General features: G+C 38.0%; 1 protein-coding gene across 2 annotated transcripts in view; it reads left to right on the plus strand.

The window, feature by feature from the left end:
* Positions 1-767: 767 nt before the first annotated feature.
* The window catches only part of ulk2 (unc-51 like autophagy activating kinase 2), a 35,336-nt gene continuing 16,684 nt past the window's right edge, over positions 768-19,419 (plus strand). For both annotated transcript variants that reach the window (XM_082178857.1, XM_082178858.1), the window contains exons 1-12: positions 768-1,751; positions 5,795-5,887; positions 6,525-6,566; positions 14,065-14,097; positions 14,941-14,977; positions 16,770-16,943; positions 17,271-17,344; positions 17,464-17,565; positions 17,699-17,757; positions 18,941-19,023; positions 19,113-19,163; positions 19,242-19,330. In XM_082178857.1, coding sequence (XP_082034983.1) covers positions 1,662-1,751; positions 5,795-5,887; positions 6,525-6,566; positions 14,065-14,097; positions 14,941-14,977; positions 16,770-16,943; positions 17,271-17,344; positions 17,464-17,565; positions 17,699-17,757; positions 18,941-19,023; positions 19,113-19,163; positions 19,242-19,330 — 927 coding nt within the window. In that variant the 5' untranslated portion in view covers positions 768-1,661. The remainder of the gene's footprint in view (positions 1,752-5,794; positions 5,888-6,524; positions 6,567-14,064; positions 14,098-14,940; positions 14,978-16,769; positions 16,944-17,270; positions 17,345-17,463; positions 17,566-17,698; positions 17,758-18,940; positions 19,024-19,112; positions 19,164-19,241; positions 19,331-19,419) is intronic.

The raw sequence follows: 19,419 nt of genomic DNA on the forward strand, positions 1-19,419 counted from the left end.
TGAACTTTTGCAGCGCGTTTCTGTATTTTGTTATGTTGTGAACTTTTTTTTTTGTGAAACTTCTTTGGTTGTGTTGTGATTAGGCTATTGGGAGCACACGTGTGTTGTGAAACTGAGGAAGATCAGTCATCAGTTGCAGCGCGGTGAGCTCTTTCGGCCTTACCTCAAAAATACTTTCCTCGTAAAGATATTCGAATAAATATTTGAAATAGAAAACAAGACAAAAATATTTTTGCAGAGTTTTACCACCAGAGGATGCCAGTGAGTTTTTTTAATTGTCCAAGGTAAATATCTTTAGGTTTATATTGTTCATACAGGTCGCCGCCGTCAGGGGGAGCACCAGCGCTGTCATATTTGTTTTGTACCATTAAAGCTAAATTAGCACTAGAGCCTAGCAACAAACTTTGTAATTATCAGTCTTATTCAACAAACATTTCAAGTGCGTTTTTTTCTTGGTCATATGAGTTATATTTCCCCTTAATCTTTCTTTCTTTCTTTCTTTCTTTCTTTCTTTCTTTCTTTCTTTCTTTCTTTCTTTCTTTCTTTCTTTCTTTCTTTCTTTCTTTCTTTCTTTCTTTTTCTGGTGGAAAAAAACACTGTTCCATTTTTTTTCTTTTTACAGCGTCCTTAAAATATTCTTCTCATTTGCATGCTCTGATTTCTTGCAGAGCTCTGGCTTTGTTTTCGTGAGCAAACGGGACTATCCTTCGCGGCGGAGACCGACGCACTCGCGTGCGCGGAGGAATATGATATGACAGCCTCCTCATGTAAGAGCTCTGTGTCATCATTGTAATGCAGCAAAGCAAGCTGTGACCACGGTCAACTTCTCCGAACGAACAGAAGATAAAGCTTAAACTCCCCTCACCTAACGGATCTTGCTTTTAACGTCTTGTCCTGCGTTTCATAAAAGTGAAGCGCTGATGTTTTCCTCCATTGTCCCGCGAAATCGAAAGCAGGACAGAGGGGTGAACTGAAGAAATGGTGTACACAGCTCTCATATGGATCTGAAGAAGAGCACAATATCGTTGAAGAAGAACGGCATTAAACGGAACAGTTATTTTGTGAATTGACCTGCTGTTATTCAGGCGATACTGCTAATCTAAAATGTAAAATTGATGTCGTAACACATCTAGATATTATTTATTGCGATTTTTCTGCTAAATTGTAATCGTAAAAATCTGCTACATTGTAAATGCAAATCTCTGGCTGTCATTTTAGTCAGCTCGCGATGGGCAACTCAGTGACCCACCGTGCCGTTATTGAGCTAACGAGGCACTATAAAAGGGAGAGGGGGTTTGCAACCCCTTTCTTTGCTTTTAAACTGAACTGACATCATGTAGCTCGAGAGGTTTGAGTTTGATTAATAGCCATTTCATCAAGCTATTTTGCGAAATGGCTTGTTAACTGGGTCAGAGAGTGACAGCGAAACATCCTGCGCATATATATTACCCTTCACATTTAGCTATTCCTTTGTTTTGATTCTTACTTAAGCCAGACAGTTGTTAGTCAACTCTCAAATGTACTAAGTCGTCCTTCGCATTGACAATTTGGGGATGACAGGATTCTTGAACAGACTGTCGTCTGGATTAACGAGAGTTTGAAGAACTTGACAACCTCTCCATCACAAGCTGTAGTGTATCAGCAGGAAACTTGCCAAAAAAATGGAGACGGTGGGAGACTTTGAATACAGCCGAAAAGATCTCGTCGGACACGGAGCCTTCGCGGTCGTCTTCAAGGGAAGACATAAAAAGGTAAATAAACGCTAAGCATCATTGTTCACTCGGACTGCAAATCTGGGCCATGCTTGTCATGCATCCCATTTAAAGTGAGGACATCCTATTTAAATGTCAAATTTGCATAGAATAAATGTTTTCTAATATATACAAATATATATGCATTGTGCTTTTCACGTCTTGTGCGAGTCATAGCAATCCTTATTTAGAAACCGTGGGTTGTTTTATGTAAGGTGTGCTAGAATAGGTCACATACTGCTGGAGTCATTCATTCATAAAACAGCCTCCGCGAATAAGCCGTCTCTGACGTCAATACGATTGACCGGTCTACTTTGGGCGGAAAGACAGTTATGATTTCTGCTTTATTTATTTATTTTTAACATTGCCTAAATAAAATAACGCACTGACTGGTGTTATGAGAAAATGGCAAGCCGTTTTAACATTATTGCCTAAACCTAACTAGCCTATACATCTATTTTTTATGTAGGCTAATGTTTTTTTTTAAATGACTAGTCCAGTATCAACCAGCATCATTTTCATTTTAGTAGCTAGTCATCAGATTCGGTAACACTTTACAGTGTCCTTGTTACATATGTTACATGTACTTACCATAGAAACAGTAAATTAGACAAAATTACATGCATGCAACTAACCCTCACCCAAACCCTACCCCTATTAAGAAGCCTGCTGTTAATATTACTTAGTACTTAAATATAATTACACTGTAACAATGACACCTTAAAATAAAGTGTAACCTTATAAATCTGAAATACATTTTAATAGAAACAATTGGGATAGATAGGCTACTAGTGTTTCATAAATAGTTACTTGTAGATAAGCTGGAATATAATACTGTTGGGTTTTTGATTGGAAACTTTGATTTGAGGTTTGAGATTTGAGACTTTATTAAGATCTCTTTTGAATCTCTTGTGAAGAACATCTCCAGTTTCTCTCCATGCAATCTCATTGGCGTCTATAGGAGAAACAATTAAGATATATCCGGTTATTAGGGCTGGGCCGATATGGTCTAAACCCCCTGATTCACGATTCAAATCGTTTTTTTTTTCCTTCTTAAAATCAATCTGCAGATGACAGAAATTTTTCAAAACAAGTTTTAACTTTATTTTGTTTTGATTTTCCCTTCAGTGATTTTATCTGGATTTCCCCCTTGGGGTTAAAGTGCAATCAGAAAAAAAACAAGCCAAAAAGACAAGATGGCATGCCCTGCCTTTGTAAACAGTGAACATTTAACAACATACATGGGTGGATTGGGATTGGGGGGATATAAAAGAAAAAAAGAAGAAAAAAAGAAAAAAGAAACGTATTACAATAGCCTAAGTGTATTATGATTGTCAAAACATTTGGTAACTAAACAGAATTTTATTAAGTATAGTGACAACACAATGTTTACATGGTACAATGACTGGTATGCTACTATTTTTATTATTGCTTGACACGAATTTCACAATTTCATTTCAATTAAATTCTTGTGATTTGATTCTGATCTTGATTCAATATCGATTCCTTTCGATAAATATTAGGTACAGTAGATGTGTTATGTTAATTGTTCTCCAAAAAAAAAAAAAAAAAATCTCACCTAATGTTGTAAACATACATAGCCCTGTCAGCTAATATTATTATTAAAGGTTAAAACTAAAATCTCAAATTAAATATAAAGCTTTTTTATAATAAAGTTATAATATTTTAACGATATAGGTACAAATGTAATAAATATGTAATATAGTTATCATATTTAGCTAAATACTCCTCTCTATAGCAATTTTTTTAAGTCCAACTAACGTGCTATGGTCATTAATGGTTTTCCTGGGGTAAATGTAACGTTACGTGTCGTATTGTTCTCCAGCTGTTTTATGGACCTCTTTCCGCGGTTGAAAAACACTGATCGATCGATTTTATTACATTTCGGTAAGTTGAACTGTATCTTTCAAATGATCTATTGATCATTCGTGTTTATTTACCATTAACTAGTAGTAAAGGGTAACAGATGATCGGTTCACGTGCCGCTTGAACTGAGTGAGATCTGTCTGCGATCCGTCACGTCACATTTACAAGCGCCAAAACGGTGTTTATTGTTTGAATTTCGTAATTAAATTGACAAAATCTGAGAGCTAAGAATTGATTTCATATCAGTAGTACCTTCTCTGTCTTGTCTGTCGGTGTCAGTGTCCTCTTTGCTTCGCGATTTTTCTCTGCGTGAGAAAATGGATGTGGCCTGACTGAGACTGAGTTTATAAAAAGTGACAATTGCGTGAGTCTCACGGTGAATTCGTGAGAGGTGGCAGCCCTGCGGATTCAGTTTGTAAATGTTTTTGGCGGGTGTGCTTGTGCTGCCGCATTCTTGTTCATTTGGCATGATGTTTATGTATCTCTTTGGCAAACGCTGATCCAGTTCGGAACTACGGGAGCCCAGAGGGGAGTGGCGGATGTAAAAGAGAAAACCGATTTTCATTCAAACAAATCGACGTAAACTACACATTCGAGTTAATCGATAAAATCGATTTATCGCCCAGCCCTACCGGATATAAGGGAATATCTGTATATAAATGTTTTTAGCTGAGCTGATCATTATTTTTATGTTATTATGATCAATAAGCGATATGATGTTGCATTTTTTTGTTACGATGTAACAGAAATAGCGACAGATATTTTCGATGTATTGTGATGTACATCCGAGTGCAACGGATTATTGAAAAAGAAAATATGTAGAGTGGGGACTTGGTTCAATCCACCGGTTGTTGATTGGATGAAAGGCAAATCTGAATGCAAACTTGCTATTGATTGTAAGAAAAGAGCGGGTTTAAGGGGACTTAATGATTGGACAAGTCTGGCATACATCACCAGAGAGAAGTCTGTTGTTTCACTAGAAGATCTAGTTATGACATTTTGATTAAATATTTATTACTTTTTAAATTTTTTATTGTAACATATGCACGGATGAATTCACAATCAATAGCATGCATTTAGAAAATAGATGAATTTCCATTTCCTGCCACTTTAAAAGCATTTCAATCTCTCTAGAATGAAAACCAGGAATCAAAACCTTAAATGTACAGTTGAAAAAATGGTTAGGCTAACTGTTCAGTTTTGTTGAACCCTGGTCTTATCAGATCAAATGCTGATATTGATTTATTGTGCATCATTATAAGAGCTATCTCTGCATATATGTTTGTGTGTGTGGAAATGCTCAGTGTATGCACAGCACAGCATGTAGTACTACATCAGCTATATATAGCAGGTGTAATTCAATACATATTTATGATCACCTGCCTCATCCAAAGCAGCTGACTCGATTCAACCAGTGAGACAGTTTTATTTTCATCCTACGAACATATTAAGGTGTTCATCATCACACATGCTTATGATCACTGATTGATGCATTCTTGCTTGAAGATGATGTCAAACATGCAGACTGACATAGACATAAAATAGCTGTATATATAGGACATTTCTGTTGTTTTTTCAGTAAATCTTGAGCATGGAAGTCTCTTCATTCCTTTTGAATGCTCATCTAGTAAATGGGGTCAATATAAAAGCCAACAGGGTTTTCTCGGGGATGCCTTTTCCACGCTTGGCTGAGCCGGTTTTCAGTGAGGCCGGATGAACGCAACCACTCTTGCGTGCTGCCAGCACTTTGCTATGGCACAGTGTGCCACAGGAACATCTCTTATTAACCTACATTTACATGAAAAGCATCGTTCTATTCATGGATTTCCACTCTGCGTTGGGGACACAGTTTCTTTAAGCTGGTGTGCGGCCCTATGGAGTCCCACCTTGCACAAGTGCCTCTCCCAAAGGCTAAAATCCCAATTAATGCAATAGATGAAATAGATGCAGCATGCTGAAAAGAATGGCCTTTTGAAGCAAATGTTTGTGTCCTCAACAAAAGACTCCCACTTACAGGAATAAACAGTTGAACATTCAGAACTCTAACACTCAAAAATTAAAAAGTAAATGTTTTGTAAGATTCATATAAATGTAATTTGGCACATGTAACCCCTCTCCGCCATCCCACAAATGCTCTCTCTGTGTTATATTTGCAGAAGACTGATTGGGAGGTCGCAATCAAGAGTATTAACAAAAAGAATCTCTCCAAATCCCAGATTCTGCTTGGAAAAGAAATTAAAATTTTAAAGGTGAGTTGTTGTGTTTTGTGTGTGTGTGTGTGTGTGTGTGTGTGTGTGTGTTTTGAAAGAAATGAATACTTCAATTCAGCGAGGACACATTAAATTGATCAAAAGTGACAGTAAAGACATTTAGAATGTTACAAAAGATTTTTGTTTCTAATAAATCCTGGTCTTTTGAACTTTCTATTCATCACGAATCCTGAAAAAAATGTATCACGGTTCACTTAAAATGTTATGCAGCACAACTGTTTTCAACATTGATATTAGAATGATTTCTAAAGGATTGTGTGACACTGAAGACTGAAGTAATGATGCTGAAAATTCAGCTTTGTCATCACAGACATCACAATTTAAAATATATTAAAAATTTAAAACATTTTTTTTTTAAATTGTAAACAATTTTTGTGTTTACTGTATTTTTAAGCACATAAATGCAGCCTTGGTGAGCATAAGAGACCTATTTCAAAAACATTTTAAAAATCTTACCAAACTCAAAATTTGAATGCCAGTGTATATTATTTTGTGCAAGTATAATTTTTCTGTATTATTTTAAATAATATAAAATGTATTTGTCTTATATTATTATATTTATTTATGTTTATTATTATACTCTGTTAATTATAGACTGTTTATTTTTTGTTTATAGGAACTCCAGCATGAGAACATTGTGGCACTCTATGATGTCCAGGTAATGGCTTTTTACTCATTTATTACTATAATCTCTGAATGCTCTGCCCTCACTAATTCTGAGCAGATTTGCCTAGAGCTGTCAGTGCTCTACTATCCACTAAGAGCTGTGAGGGCCTACGGGACTGGCCCAGTTCTTATATAACACCACCCTTCACATGACAAGTCACATGACCTACCCTAGACTAAGCCTCACTGTACATTGCATGAGACCTCTTTGAAAACATCACACACATTATTCTCCAATGCTATAAAGTCATTAAAGAGGACGTTAATTGTAATTCTATAGCTATTTATGCGAAAAATACATTGTGTGCGCTGTGCAGACCTTTATAAGTGTCTTACAGGGTGCATTAGAGAATAATGTCAGGAAATAAGATTATTTCTCAGCATCCTTGGGGCTGAATACTGCATACTATGGTGAAAATGTCAGCCAGTTCTGTTAGCAAGCTAATTCATCCATCAATACCCTGCCTTCCTCCTTTCTGCATCCCACCAGCGGTATCATATAGGGGGAGGGTTTGCCTTCTCTGGAATGGTGTGGGCTGTTTAAACACCATTTCATTGGTCCAAACCCTCGGCTGACAGAGCAGGCACTGTTCTGAAAGGATGTTGATGTCTACGGCAGGATCAAACTGGGAAAAGCTGTAGGTTTAATTAGGCTGTTCTGACTCAGTCACCTACACACCTTTGACATGTAATGCTTCCCAGTATAGTGAAGTGAGTCGTTAAATATCCTGCACTTCCAACGCAGCATGCGTCTTCCTGTGCTTATATAACACTCCCACCCGACACACACCTGCAGTGCTGATGGGGGCCCTTAGACCCCTCATCCTTCAGTTAAGCATGCTTTTCTGAATCAGTTTTTGTGCTGAACGGTGCAACATTTTGGTCTTCTCCAGGAAGACACTTGAGAAGAAGAGTGATTTTTGGTGTTATCTGTCTCTGCTCCAAGGGCAGAAGGTCTGAGTACACTACAATCTGTTAACATTCATCTCTGATCTCTCTAAGGCAGATCGTTCTTGAGGATACACTGTTTATCTCCATCAAATAACTTTCTTTTTTTTTTGGTGTGAGAAATTATAGCATTTTGACTCGGCTGTGACAGTTAGCACCAAAATCTGTCCCGCTTGGCCCGAGGTGTGTTTTTCCTCTCTGCGCTGAAATGGAGAAGTGGGTGTCAGTTGTGACGTACTGTAGCTGTTCATCAGCTGTTTCTGGAGACTCGCATGCTGCGTCGCTCATTCAGTCAGACGACCATAAATACATGTGTGCAACGCTGAGATCTGCTTCCTGCTAACTCTTGTTTTCTAAATCACGAGGTCAGTCTGACGGAGGTAGAAGTTGATCTTATTTTATCCTGGAAGATTCAAGTCATCCCCCCCTGCTCCCCCACTATAGCTAAGCCGGGTTTTTTTCTGCCAGGAATATCTAAATATCTAAATCATGTTGAATACTCAAATGGGCTTTTGCAGATAGGACATTTGAATAGTAATTAGATTATAAATTATATGCGTCCTAAACACTAATAGTATTGAGTAGGTTTCTAGCCTAAGGCTTAAGTCTGGCACCTTTCTAGTCAGTGAATAAGAAAACAGAATCAGTTTCAATACCATATGTTATCATAACTTTGTTGTATAATAGCTGCAATTATACTTTTCTAATTGTACTAAAGTACTTCGTTCCCCAGTGGCAGTCACACTTTTCTTTGTGATGGTCTTCTTGGGTGCTTGCAAAATTAGTTTGGATGCTTGAAGGTGATACATTGCTTCTTCTCGATTTCATGAACTCACTATCACTTTGCGGATCTGTCACTTTCACTAACTTATTGCACTGTAAACACAAAGCAAGTGGATACCTGCTTGATTGCTACTCAAATGAAATAAATGGCCGTTTACCTCAGCAGGCACCGTGAGCCGCACACTACAGAAGAACGTGACCTTTATCCACCACACTTCTCTTGATGGCAGCACAGAGCCCTGGGGAATACTAATGGCGTTCCCTTCCAAGCCCAATTACGCTACCTTGGACTGTTTACAATCCACTGTCATTAAAGATGTTAGGAGGATTTACTTTTTTGTACCCAGCCAGAGGTGTCTAGTTAAAGCATAGCAACAGGGAGCATTTGCCCTTTCACATTTCAGCTGTGCTGTGAGAGAGGTGGCCCTCAGATCCCACTACGCCACATGGAGCATATGCAGCGCGGTAGCACTCCGGCCCAAACCTGCAGCTCTGGTAATGATCCCATCCCACATGATGAAGAAGTGTGAATGAAGGCTGCTTGTGATTAATGCCAACGTCAGTGCCAGTTCACACGTGCGTGCTTGCTTAGAACACATACACATAGAGATGTTAGAGCGTTTTTTAGCTTTTTCTCAATGGGGATCTGTACAGATGGAGCTGAAGATATCACCATAGCTGTTTAATTACAGGCTTGCAGTGAGAGCTGAGCAGCTCAAGTCAAATGCTATTCAGTGGTGTTCTTGCTCTGGCAGAGGGAGGCTGGAGACCTGCTGTAATAACAGGGTGGCGATTCTTTCTTCTGCCTGAATGAGTGTACTTGTGCTTCGCCTTTAAAGGGATAGAACACCCAAAAACTCACCCTCGTGTAGAGCTGCACAATTAATCAAAACAAAAGCAAAATAGCAATATGGCTTAGTGTGATTATCAAATTGCAAAGTCTACGTTTTAATTCAATTTAAAATATGCATTGAATTTTGCAGAGTAAAAAATACCACAGTGTTTTGAAGAGCTGATGATCCAGTGTTTTCAGTGTCTCAGAGTGGCTCGGTTCACAGTAAATGGTGCTCCACAGTCCAGACAAAATCATCTCTGCACACGCTATAAGTTTACCTCGCTTATAATGTATAGGTATTTTTGGGAATGCAACATGCGCCAAATCATCTTCCCAAACTTGTAATTAAAAGTGCTTATAGACAGGCATCAAAAGACAAGCTTTAAGGGCTCATTGCGGATTTTTGCCAAAATAAAAGCTTTATGGTTTAATGTTAAAAAAGTATTTAAAACAGCCATAAATATTAGTATTGTAATTTTACAGTTGTACTTTAAAATACAATTATTATACATTTTTTATGAAATATCACAATAATATTTGCTTGATTGTAGGGCTGCACAATTTGTTTTGATTATATGTCAATATGACTGTATAATAATAATGATAAAAACATAATTAATAATAACATTATTAATTAATTAATTAATAAATATTATTTTATAGTCATCAAATATGAATTCTGACCAAATTGTGCAGCCCTACAAACAAGCACAGGAAACCTGGATTTTTTTTTATTATTATTTTTTTTATCATAAAACTAAAAAAACTGAAAACATTTTAAACTAATTGCAGTCCTACCCTCATAAGGTTCCACACCTGTATGCCTTTATATTTTCTGTACAACACAAAAGAAGATATTTAAAAAAATTATTAGGGCTGTTTTGGACACCACTCACTTTTTTGCATGGACAACATTTTTGAAACATTCTTCAAACAATCCCTTGAATAAACAGAAGTGTTGTTCAGGGCTGGAAGGATTCTAACTTGGAATCACGAAGTTGGAGGGAGGAGTGGGCGGGGTTTTGAGTCGGGGTGGGAGGAGCCAGGTTTGTATGCATGAGACAAGCTATAACTACATGTATCAAAACAGAACTTGAACTTCCTGTTAGAGAACAGTGTGTCCCAGTGGAGGACGGATTGACTTGTTGTCTTCAGTTTTCTGAGAAGGAGGGGAGGAATGAATTCAAATGAAGACTATCAGCAATGAGTGGTGGGTGCTGGAAAAGAAAGACAGCATGGGAACATATGGAAACTGTTAACGTTTTCCTCGAGAGCTGCTTGCAGGAACTAATAAGTGTTCAGCTAATAAATTGTGTTCACTATGGTGGATGATACATCTTTGCCATTAAGCACTAAATCTATTCGTTCACATTACAGTGTAGTAGTGTTCTATAAATGTCCACCTTAAAGGTTTGTTTCTCATTTCTTACCACCAGCCCACCAACATGTCACCAAGTGTAGGCTGTATGTTTATTTACCAGCCCTTCGTGGGATGTAGACACAAGAAAGCATGTTTATTTTTGTCTTAACCTCTCAACTGTGAAGGTTCAAGGCCTTGCCTCAGGCTAAATGATGTGCTGTTGTTCTTCAATACCTGTTCTTGCTGATAACGATACTCAAGTGTGTCAATCAGAGCTCCAGGGACATTTCTTTAGAAACAATCTCATCTGAAAGGACAGTCTGTGTCTTTAAGACTCACGACACCTTGAGTATACCTTACATCCCTAGAATGTTGTGTTCCCTTATCATGTAGATAACTAGAAACCGGTTGAGTTTCTAAGAAGAACACATCAATCTCTCGCAATTGGTTGCACATGTGGTGTTTCTGAAATATTCCTAGAATTTAAAGCGCTGCTTTGGCTGTAATCCAACACTTCTAGCTGTGATGCAGTGCTCTCTCTGTCTGGCGGGAGCATGCTGCCTTTTGACTTCATGTCATGCCTGTATTTTCTGATGTTTTGAAGCTCATGTTAGCTCTGGAGATATGATCAGAATGCAGCCTAGCTCTAGTTTAGCTTTTTTGTCAATGGTGCTTTGTTGTAGGGTTGACCTGATACCAAACTTTTACAGTCAAAATTTGCCAACTCTTGATGCCTGCAATGTTTCACCGAAATTAATTTTGTACTGAAACAGAAATTCTCATTTTATTTTAGGTGAAAACTTAAACTTAAACTAAAATTTTGGTGATTAAATTGGTTAGTTGAACTTTTTATGCTGTCGTGTTCTCAGGTGATTAAACCAGTCATAATAAAGTTCTTAGGCAATGAAATGGCTCTTGATATTTCAGCCGAACAAATTTTACATATTGCGACTCTTGCATACTTTTAGGTCAGAGTCAAGTTTGTGCATGACATGTTTACCTGTTGTAGCTCATTCATGTTGTGTGCACGAATATGTTAGCCGAATATTCCAGTTTGCAAAATTCCAATGCATTTCTAGTTTGTTGTTATTGATATTGGCTGACTACCAATATGGTGCTGATATATCACATTATTCTCAATTTCCATTTATAACCAGGCATGCTGCCCAGCTGCCAAATATGCTAACTTGCTCTAAACATGCAGTAACTAATGTTACTTTCCCACTGAATTTTGCTAAGTAGCAGCACATTGTTCTTCTGAGGTACTGAAAGTTTCAAAATGATGGCATTTCAGGTATTCTAGCCGTTTGTCCAGAGTCCAGTCTTTGGTAACTTACCTATTTTTATCCTTGTTCACATGACAAATATAAATGATGTAACAACTGTGCTTAAATCATGATGCATATTGTCAGGCAAGATTCCAAGTGGAATATCATCTCTTGCCAAGAAGTAAGGAAAACATTGGCAGAAGAAGATCAGGGCGGGACATTTGTGTTTGGACATGTAGTTCTTGATCCAAAGCTGTTTGTTTTTCTTTTCCTGCCCGCACTTGGTCAGCGGTTCCTCTTGTGCCTCTCATCAAATGGCCTGTGTGTTTGTGTATCATGCTCAGAGCCAGTTGGCTTCAGATGAACTCACAGATGGTCAAGTTCAAGAAATTACTGAAATGTGATGGTTAATGACGTCCTTGAGTTGATCGACCCCTCCACCCAGCCGGAGCTGTTCCATTTCCTTTCTCCTTCCTATCCCCCACCACATCCAGCTCAAATCAGCCCTATATGCAATCAGACTGACAACCAGAGGTTGTGCCCCTTGTAGCCCCTAGGCTGCATTGATCCCAGATCCCATAAGCAGATCTACAGCAGAATTGGAGAGGTGGGCTTGTCTGGGATCAGATTACAGAGGAGGAAGTATCTTGCTTGCAGAATGCAAATCTTGTCAAGTCATGAGCCCATGAGCTGCTCATACATTTTTATCAAGATTATGAAGACAAACACTTTTTTTCTTCAGCATAACATGGACTAGGGATATAATTCTAAATAAAAATTCTATACTATTTTGTCCAACTAAATTAAAAATTAAACACTAAAAACTAAAATCAATCAATTTAAATGCTACAAGTGAATTCAGACATCAAAACATTATAATGTACAGTATGAAAATGGATTTTCATTTTGAGATTTACATTAATTACATTTAGCAGTATTATTAATGTTATGATCATGCCCTGTTTAGTTTTATTTTCTGTCCCTGCTTTGCCTGAGATTTAGTTCATTGTTTGTTACCATAGTTTCTAATTGGAATTGCACCTGTTCCTTATTCTGTTGATTGTATTATCTGTGTACTTAAGCCCTGTGTACTCATCATCACTGTGTAATGTGTTGTTGCTTTGTTAATTCTTTGTGTTTATTGAAGTGACATTTAAATTATTAGTGTTATTTTTAATGGATTTTTTTTTTTACCAAATCACTGAAACCAAAAATAAAGTTTTAATTGAACTGAAAATCGGACCAAAAACCAAAAATACAGTTTCAGTAATTAAATTTGGATAACTGAACTAATTATGCTATTCAGGGTGTTGAGTTTTCAGGAGATGAAGTAAACCAGTTCTAGTAAAATGAGCCACCTTTTTATAAATGGCTACTCTTCATTTTTGATCATTGATGGAGCTTATCCATGTTGTGTGCATAAAATAGACATTGATGAAGTCAAAACACATCATTGAACAAGCACTGATTAAAAGTCACTATTTTGGTCAATGATTTCAGTCCTTTAAAACTATTCTGGCCTGAAAAAAAAAACGAAAGTTCTTTTAGCTAAATATTTTAGTTTTCCGAAATTTTGGTGCATCACTAGGTATTAAGGATTAACTTTTAAGTGTGTGTTACGTGATGGGAAGGGTAATCTTAATGTAAAAATAAGGGAAATTAGCACACAAAGATGTTGAATATTTAGTCGTCTTGAATAGGTGAGGTAATGATATATAGTGAGGAGGAACAAGAGGTGATGTGGGCAGATGGGAGTGTTGGCCGCTATTACAAACTCTCCCCACACACACTCTCCACAGGCAACCACTTATGAGCAGCACATAAAATGGCCGCACTTTCCTTGTTAATGGACCAGTCCATCACAACTGCATTAATGGGCTGCCAACATCAATTCACTGAAAAATACCAGGAATCATAAAACTTTCAGATCAGATTGTGGAGGAAGTTCTATAGATTGGTGGCTTGTCTTGATTACTGTAACAGCCCGCTTTCTTGGAAAAAACCAAAGGGTCTTGTGCTTTTTATTTGGCCAGCATTCCGCATCTAATTCCTTCAGTATTGACACAGTAGCCCTAATAGCTGTTATGAGGCTAGTGTGTCTAATGGTTTCAGCACCAGGATGTTTGCATGCTAGGATTTGAAACGTGAGTCGTCTTCACTTACGCACGTGCCTGTATTTCCACAACCACGTGGTTGCTGGAGGACATGGACCTGTGTGCAAACAAATCAGTGTCGATGATGAATGTTTGCTGTTATGGGCTGTTTCTGAGTAAAATCTTGTTTTTCTTTCTTTCAGGAAACACCAAGTTCGGTATTCCTGGTTATGGAGGTGAGGCTAAAGCATGTATTCTCCCCTCTGTCTCTCCCTCTCTCTTGTTGTTTCTGTCTTTTATATGCTCTTGTTTTAGTCATGAGGCCACAGTGTGCCTCTGCCTAATGTTTCATGGCTATTCTTTCTAGTATTGCCCAACACTGCAGTCTCTGAAGGAGAAACAAACACATCAAGAGGCCAAACTAAAAATATCTGTTCAGGGAAAGCTGCCCTCAAAAACAATTTCAAGAGCTTTAAAATTAACTATCTTTAGCATGTAATATCAGTCCAACCCTTGTCATGTATGTAGCTTCTGATAATGCAACCTGCTGGCTTTCTGAGTATAATTTATTGGGAACTGTCTGTGTGACCTGAGAGGGGGTTTGCAGCTAGAATTTGGCTCAAACTAGAGGTCTTCACAGGTATCTTCAATTAACCAAAACTAAAAGCATAAAAAATTGCTCTTTTTGATTAATTCTGTAGAATATAAAACTTTCTTGCAAGCCAGAAGTAATATTTTTTTTGTTTTGTTTTTTTAAATCCTTCAGTAAAGGTCCTATTGTTCAGTCAGAGTTTTATAGATGTTATGTCATGTTAACTGTAGTGTATTATCCCAGTATGCTCAGGGCTATTTCTCTCCTGCCATCAATGATGTGGAAATTTACTGGCCACCAATACATGCTGACCATCCCATAATTCTGCATCACTTCATCAGATTCATTGATGTGTGTGTCACTAAAGCAGCCTTCCTCCTCCTGTAGCCCATGAAATATCCAGTCCTCGAGCCTCGACATAGTTTTTTATTGTTCAGTATTGGTTTCAAAGTTGAGTTTTATTATCTCTTTTTGTTTCCTCTTCAAGTACTGCAATGGAGGAGACCTGGCAGACTATTTGCAAGGTAAGCAGCTTGTGAGGTAAACACATCATTTGGTCAGGCTGCTCAAATAAAAAGAGCATTGTTTTTAAAGCACATTTTAGGGAAGCCCACCTATAAATGGGTTTCTAAAGTTTCTTTGCACATTAAACAAGGATGTATTTCTCTGCGAGCTAGAGTTGAAGTGTCTGTCTCCAGGGCTCAATCTCAAAGCACACTTACCACCAACACTCTCAGAGAGTCACTGCTGCCTCCATTATCATATAAATTTACAGCTCATAGAGGTTTCTCCACATATCACATACCCATTGTGAATAAACTGAAGTCTGTGTACTTCAGTTTGATGTTTACGAGCAATCTTTGTTCCGTCAGAGGAATCTGATTGGTCTATAAACCAAGTTTTCACCGAGTGTGTGACGCAGAGGGCATAATAGAGATTACTCTGGTGCCATTTACTTTGTGTGAGTGATGTTGGCTGGACTGTTACCTTGTTATGTTCAGACAGATTGTTATCTTTGTGTAACCATGCTCTTGTCCTCTTACCCTTCTCCCTTGTTTAATTATGCAACCGTTTCTTAGTTATACAACCTCACAGCTATGCCAAATACTGTTTTGGGATCAGTACGAGGTTCATTGTGATCATAATTGCTTTGTTTACAGAGCAGATTGAGTGAAGGGAATCCTCTTAACAGCTCAGTGGATTACACCAGTTTTGTTCTAACAGGGGACCTGAAGCTCCATGTAAAATCCCTTAGCAGCTTCTGATTTTAACAATCTCACCAATCAGGGGCCTAGAGAACATGACTCTGATGGTCTTGGATTAGCTCAGTGCAGTGTACATCCTTATTTAAAGGGATAGCTCATCCAAAATGAATTCTCACTTCATCACTCACCAAAGTGCTCAACAACAATTAGGGTGGCCTGTTGGCCTGGGCCAAAAATCATGGAAATGAATAAAACCTTAAAAGATCATAGACATTTCAATCGTCAATCTACATTTTTCTAGGTATGCTCAGTTCTACAGTATTTATTTTGATATGAATTACTCACAACAATTTGTCTGTTTTATCGCTTAAAACAGACATAATGGTCACATTAGCAAAACATTTTCGAAATTTAGTGGGCAAAAAACTTCCAGGCCCAGTTTCACAGACAGGGTTTAGATTAAGCCAGGATTAGGCTTTAGTTCAATTAGGGCATTTAAGTAGCTTTTATAAATGTGCCTTAGAGAAAAAAAAAAAACATTACTGGTTTGCATCTTGAGACAAATATATATTAATATAGATAAATATATATATAAAAGATATATTAGTGCAAGTTGATTTCAGTTAAAACAGCTCAAACATGCATTTTAGTCTGGGACTTGGCTTAAGCCTTGTCTGTCATTGTCTGTAGTCAATAGTCAAGCGATTTATGAAGCAAAGCTCACATTGAAGTCACTTTCAAACCAAGCAGCTTTCTGTTGGTCAACACAGTGAAGTTGCAACCCACGTTAACTCGATGCAAAATCTGCGTCAGGAATTTCACAATCTTATGGACTCCTATTGAAATTACTTTCTTTTTTCTTTTTTTTGCTTAAAATTTGCTGAACAATGGTAAACGTGACCACACCTTAAAGATTTTGCTCTTCAAAACTAGTAAATCTAAAGTTTCTTGACACATAAAGCCAATTTTCAATTTCAGCAAATGAAACGTATGATGTGTGTAAGCGGTTATATCAGCTGCAAGGCTATCTGGTTAAATGAGGTTTTTATAGAATGTCTTAATGGATTTTATAGCCATGTTTCTCAGCGGTACAATGTCTTTGCTCTTCCAGCCAAGGGCACTCTGCGAGAGGACACACTGAGGGTGTTTCTACAGCAGATTGCGGCAGCTATGCGCATCCTCAACAGCAAGGGGATCATTCACAGAGACCTCAAACCTCAGAACATCCTGCTGTCCTACACGGGACGCAAGAAGTCCAGCATCAGCGGCATACGCATCAAGATTGGTAACACTCTACATAACGATTTGTTGCTAATATTACTATATATACCTTATTATATCTACTGTATAATTCAAATGTCTGAGACCACATTACAAATCAGATATTCAAAATTAAACTTAAACCTGGAAATAAATATCTCAAAACGTTTGTAGTCCACTGTGTATGTACCCAACAGTCTATATAATAGCATCATACTCTTTCTGCCCTCTGATCTCTCACACAGCCTGTTCTTTGTTTCCATTGTCTCAGTCTGTGCAGAAGTTATAAGTCGTGACTCTCAGACAGCAGTATGTTGCTATTAATAACACCGGTGCTCTCTTTGTTTAACAGCTGACTTTGGTTTTGCAAGATATCTCCAGAGCAACATGATGGCGGCCACATTATGTGGATCCCCAATGTACATGGTCAGTAGCCACATACTGAATTCTGTCTCACTGTCTCAGATTTGTGAAATACATCAGCGGTGTGAGACTTTGGCAGCATCATGTTCTCATCCTTTGTAATCCATCACCTCTCTTCACAGGCCCCAGAGGTGATCATGTCCCAGAACTATGATGCCAAAGCTGACCTGTGGAGCATTGGGACTGTCATTTACCAGTGCCTCGTGGGAAAGCCACCTTTCCAGGTGACGTTCATGACAATGAAGCTAAACTGAGATCATTTAGGAGTTAATTATCTGAGTTGAAGACTTTGCTGTTTTTTTTTTGTTGTGATGATGTTTTAATGGTGTTTTATGTGTGTATATACTGCATGACCAGGCTAACAGTCCCCAAGACTTGAGGATGTTCTATGAGAAGAACAAGACTTTGGTGCCAAAGTAAGAGCACTGACTATTTTTGTTTTTTCTTTTGTTGTGTCTCATATGTGTCATAATGCTCAAGATGCCCAAAATATTAAGCAGCACAACTGTTTAAAAAATGTATAATAATGAGAAATGTTTAAGCTGAGTTCACACTGCCAGCAACACGCAGCGACAAAGCGACATGATTTCAGTGGAGAGCTGGCGACATGAGTGAATGTAGAATGTAGGTTTGTCTAGCAATGCGACAAAGTTGAGATACAGTTAGGTCCAAATATATATGGACCTAACTGTATGTTGAACTGTATGCAAATGAAGAGCAACTTTCAGGAGCGACAACCAGTAGGAGTGAAGTCAGGTGTGATTGAGGAAAAGATCCGTCACTAGATCCTGTAGTGGAGTGTTGTGATGGAGGAAAAGTTATTTTAGTGGTCAGCAACTTTCCTATAATGTATTGTATATCTCTGTGCTGACTCCCACGTAAACCCAGATAGACCGGCGCTTGCACTTTCGCTGCAGATAAATCGCCGAGATGGCAAAGAGCACTCGCTGTTTCTTGTTCTTCTTTATTATTAAGCAGTTTATGTACTGATAACATTTATATTTAGTTTTTTCCCTCCAAGAAAACGAATTCAGTGTCTACCGCATGGAATAACATCCGTGAATGTCACTCATAAACGTTACTAGGCAATCGGTTGTGGGAACGGCCACTAGTGACCCCACCTCCAGCCACTGGCGACATGCAGCGACAAAGTCACTGGCAGTGTGAACACAGCTTTAGAATGATTTCTGAAGGATCATGTGACACTGAATACTCAAATAATGGCTGCTGAAAATTCTGCTTTACATCACAGGAATAAATTACATTTTGAAATGTATCAAAATAGAAAACATTTATTTTAAATTATAATAATATTTCATAATATTACTGTTTTTACAGTTTTTTTTTATCAAATAAATGCAGCCTGGGTGAGAACAACAGACTTTTTTCAAAAACATAAAACAATCTTACTATCCCTAAACTTGTGAACAGTAGTGTATGTACACAAAGTTGCTGAAATGACAAAACTCCTCATTAACATATTCTTTACTCAAAATTCACTGAAAAATTAAAACAGATTTTTGATTATATTTTATTATTACTCGATATGGCCAATCATTAGGCCCTATTTACTGAATAACTAAAGCTTCCTGTTCACAGCATCCCGAGAGAGACGTCTCCTCCACTGGAAGATCTGCTGCTGGGGCTGCTCCAGAGGAACCAGAAGGATCGTATGGATTTTGGTCAGTGTATTTCTGTTGTTTCAGTGCATTGTTGGAGGATTTCCACCTTGTTTTTCCCTTTCCTCATTCTCATTTTTGTCTGTCTGCAGACACTTTCTTCAGTCATCCTTTCTTGGAACCGACATCAACTATTAAAAAATGTAAGTAAGAACATTTGATGAGCAAATTTAATGAATAAGGTGTGGCTGGACACTAAACCAGTTTTTTCTTTTACCCAGCATCCCCTGTGCCAGTGCCAACGTGCTCTGGCTTGGTCTCAGACAGCACGTGTGGCAGCTCTCCTTCCTGCCGTTACGTGTCTCCTCCGGTAAGCACCTTACATTGTCAGTGCTGAATGCGCTGTCACAGACATGAGCAGTTCCTAAACTAGGGTGTTGCATGAGATGATTGCGGCAT

This window comes from Leuciscus leuciscus (genome assembly GCF_965113295.1).
Source record: "Leuciscus leuciscus genome assembly, chromosome: 9".
NCBI lineage: Eukaryota > Metazoa > Chordata > Actinopteri > Cypriniformes > Leuciscidae > Leuciscus > Leuciscus leuciscus.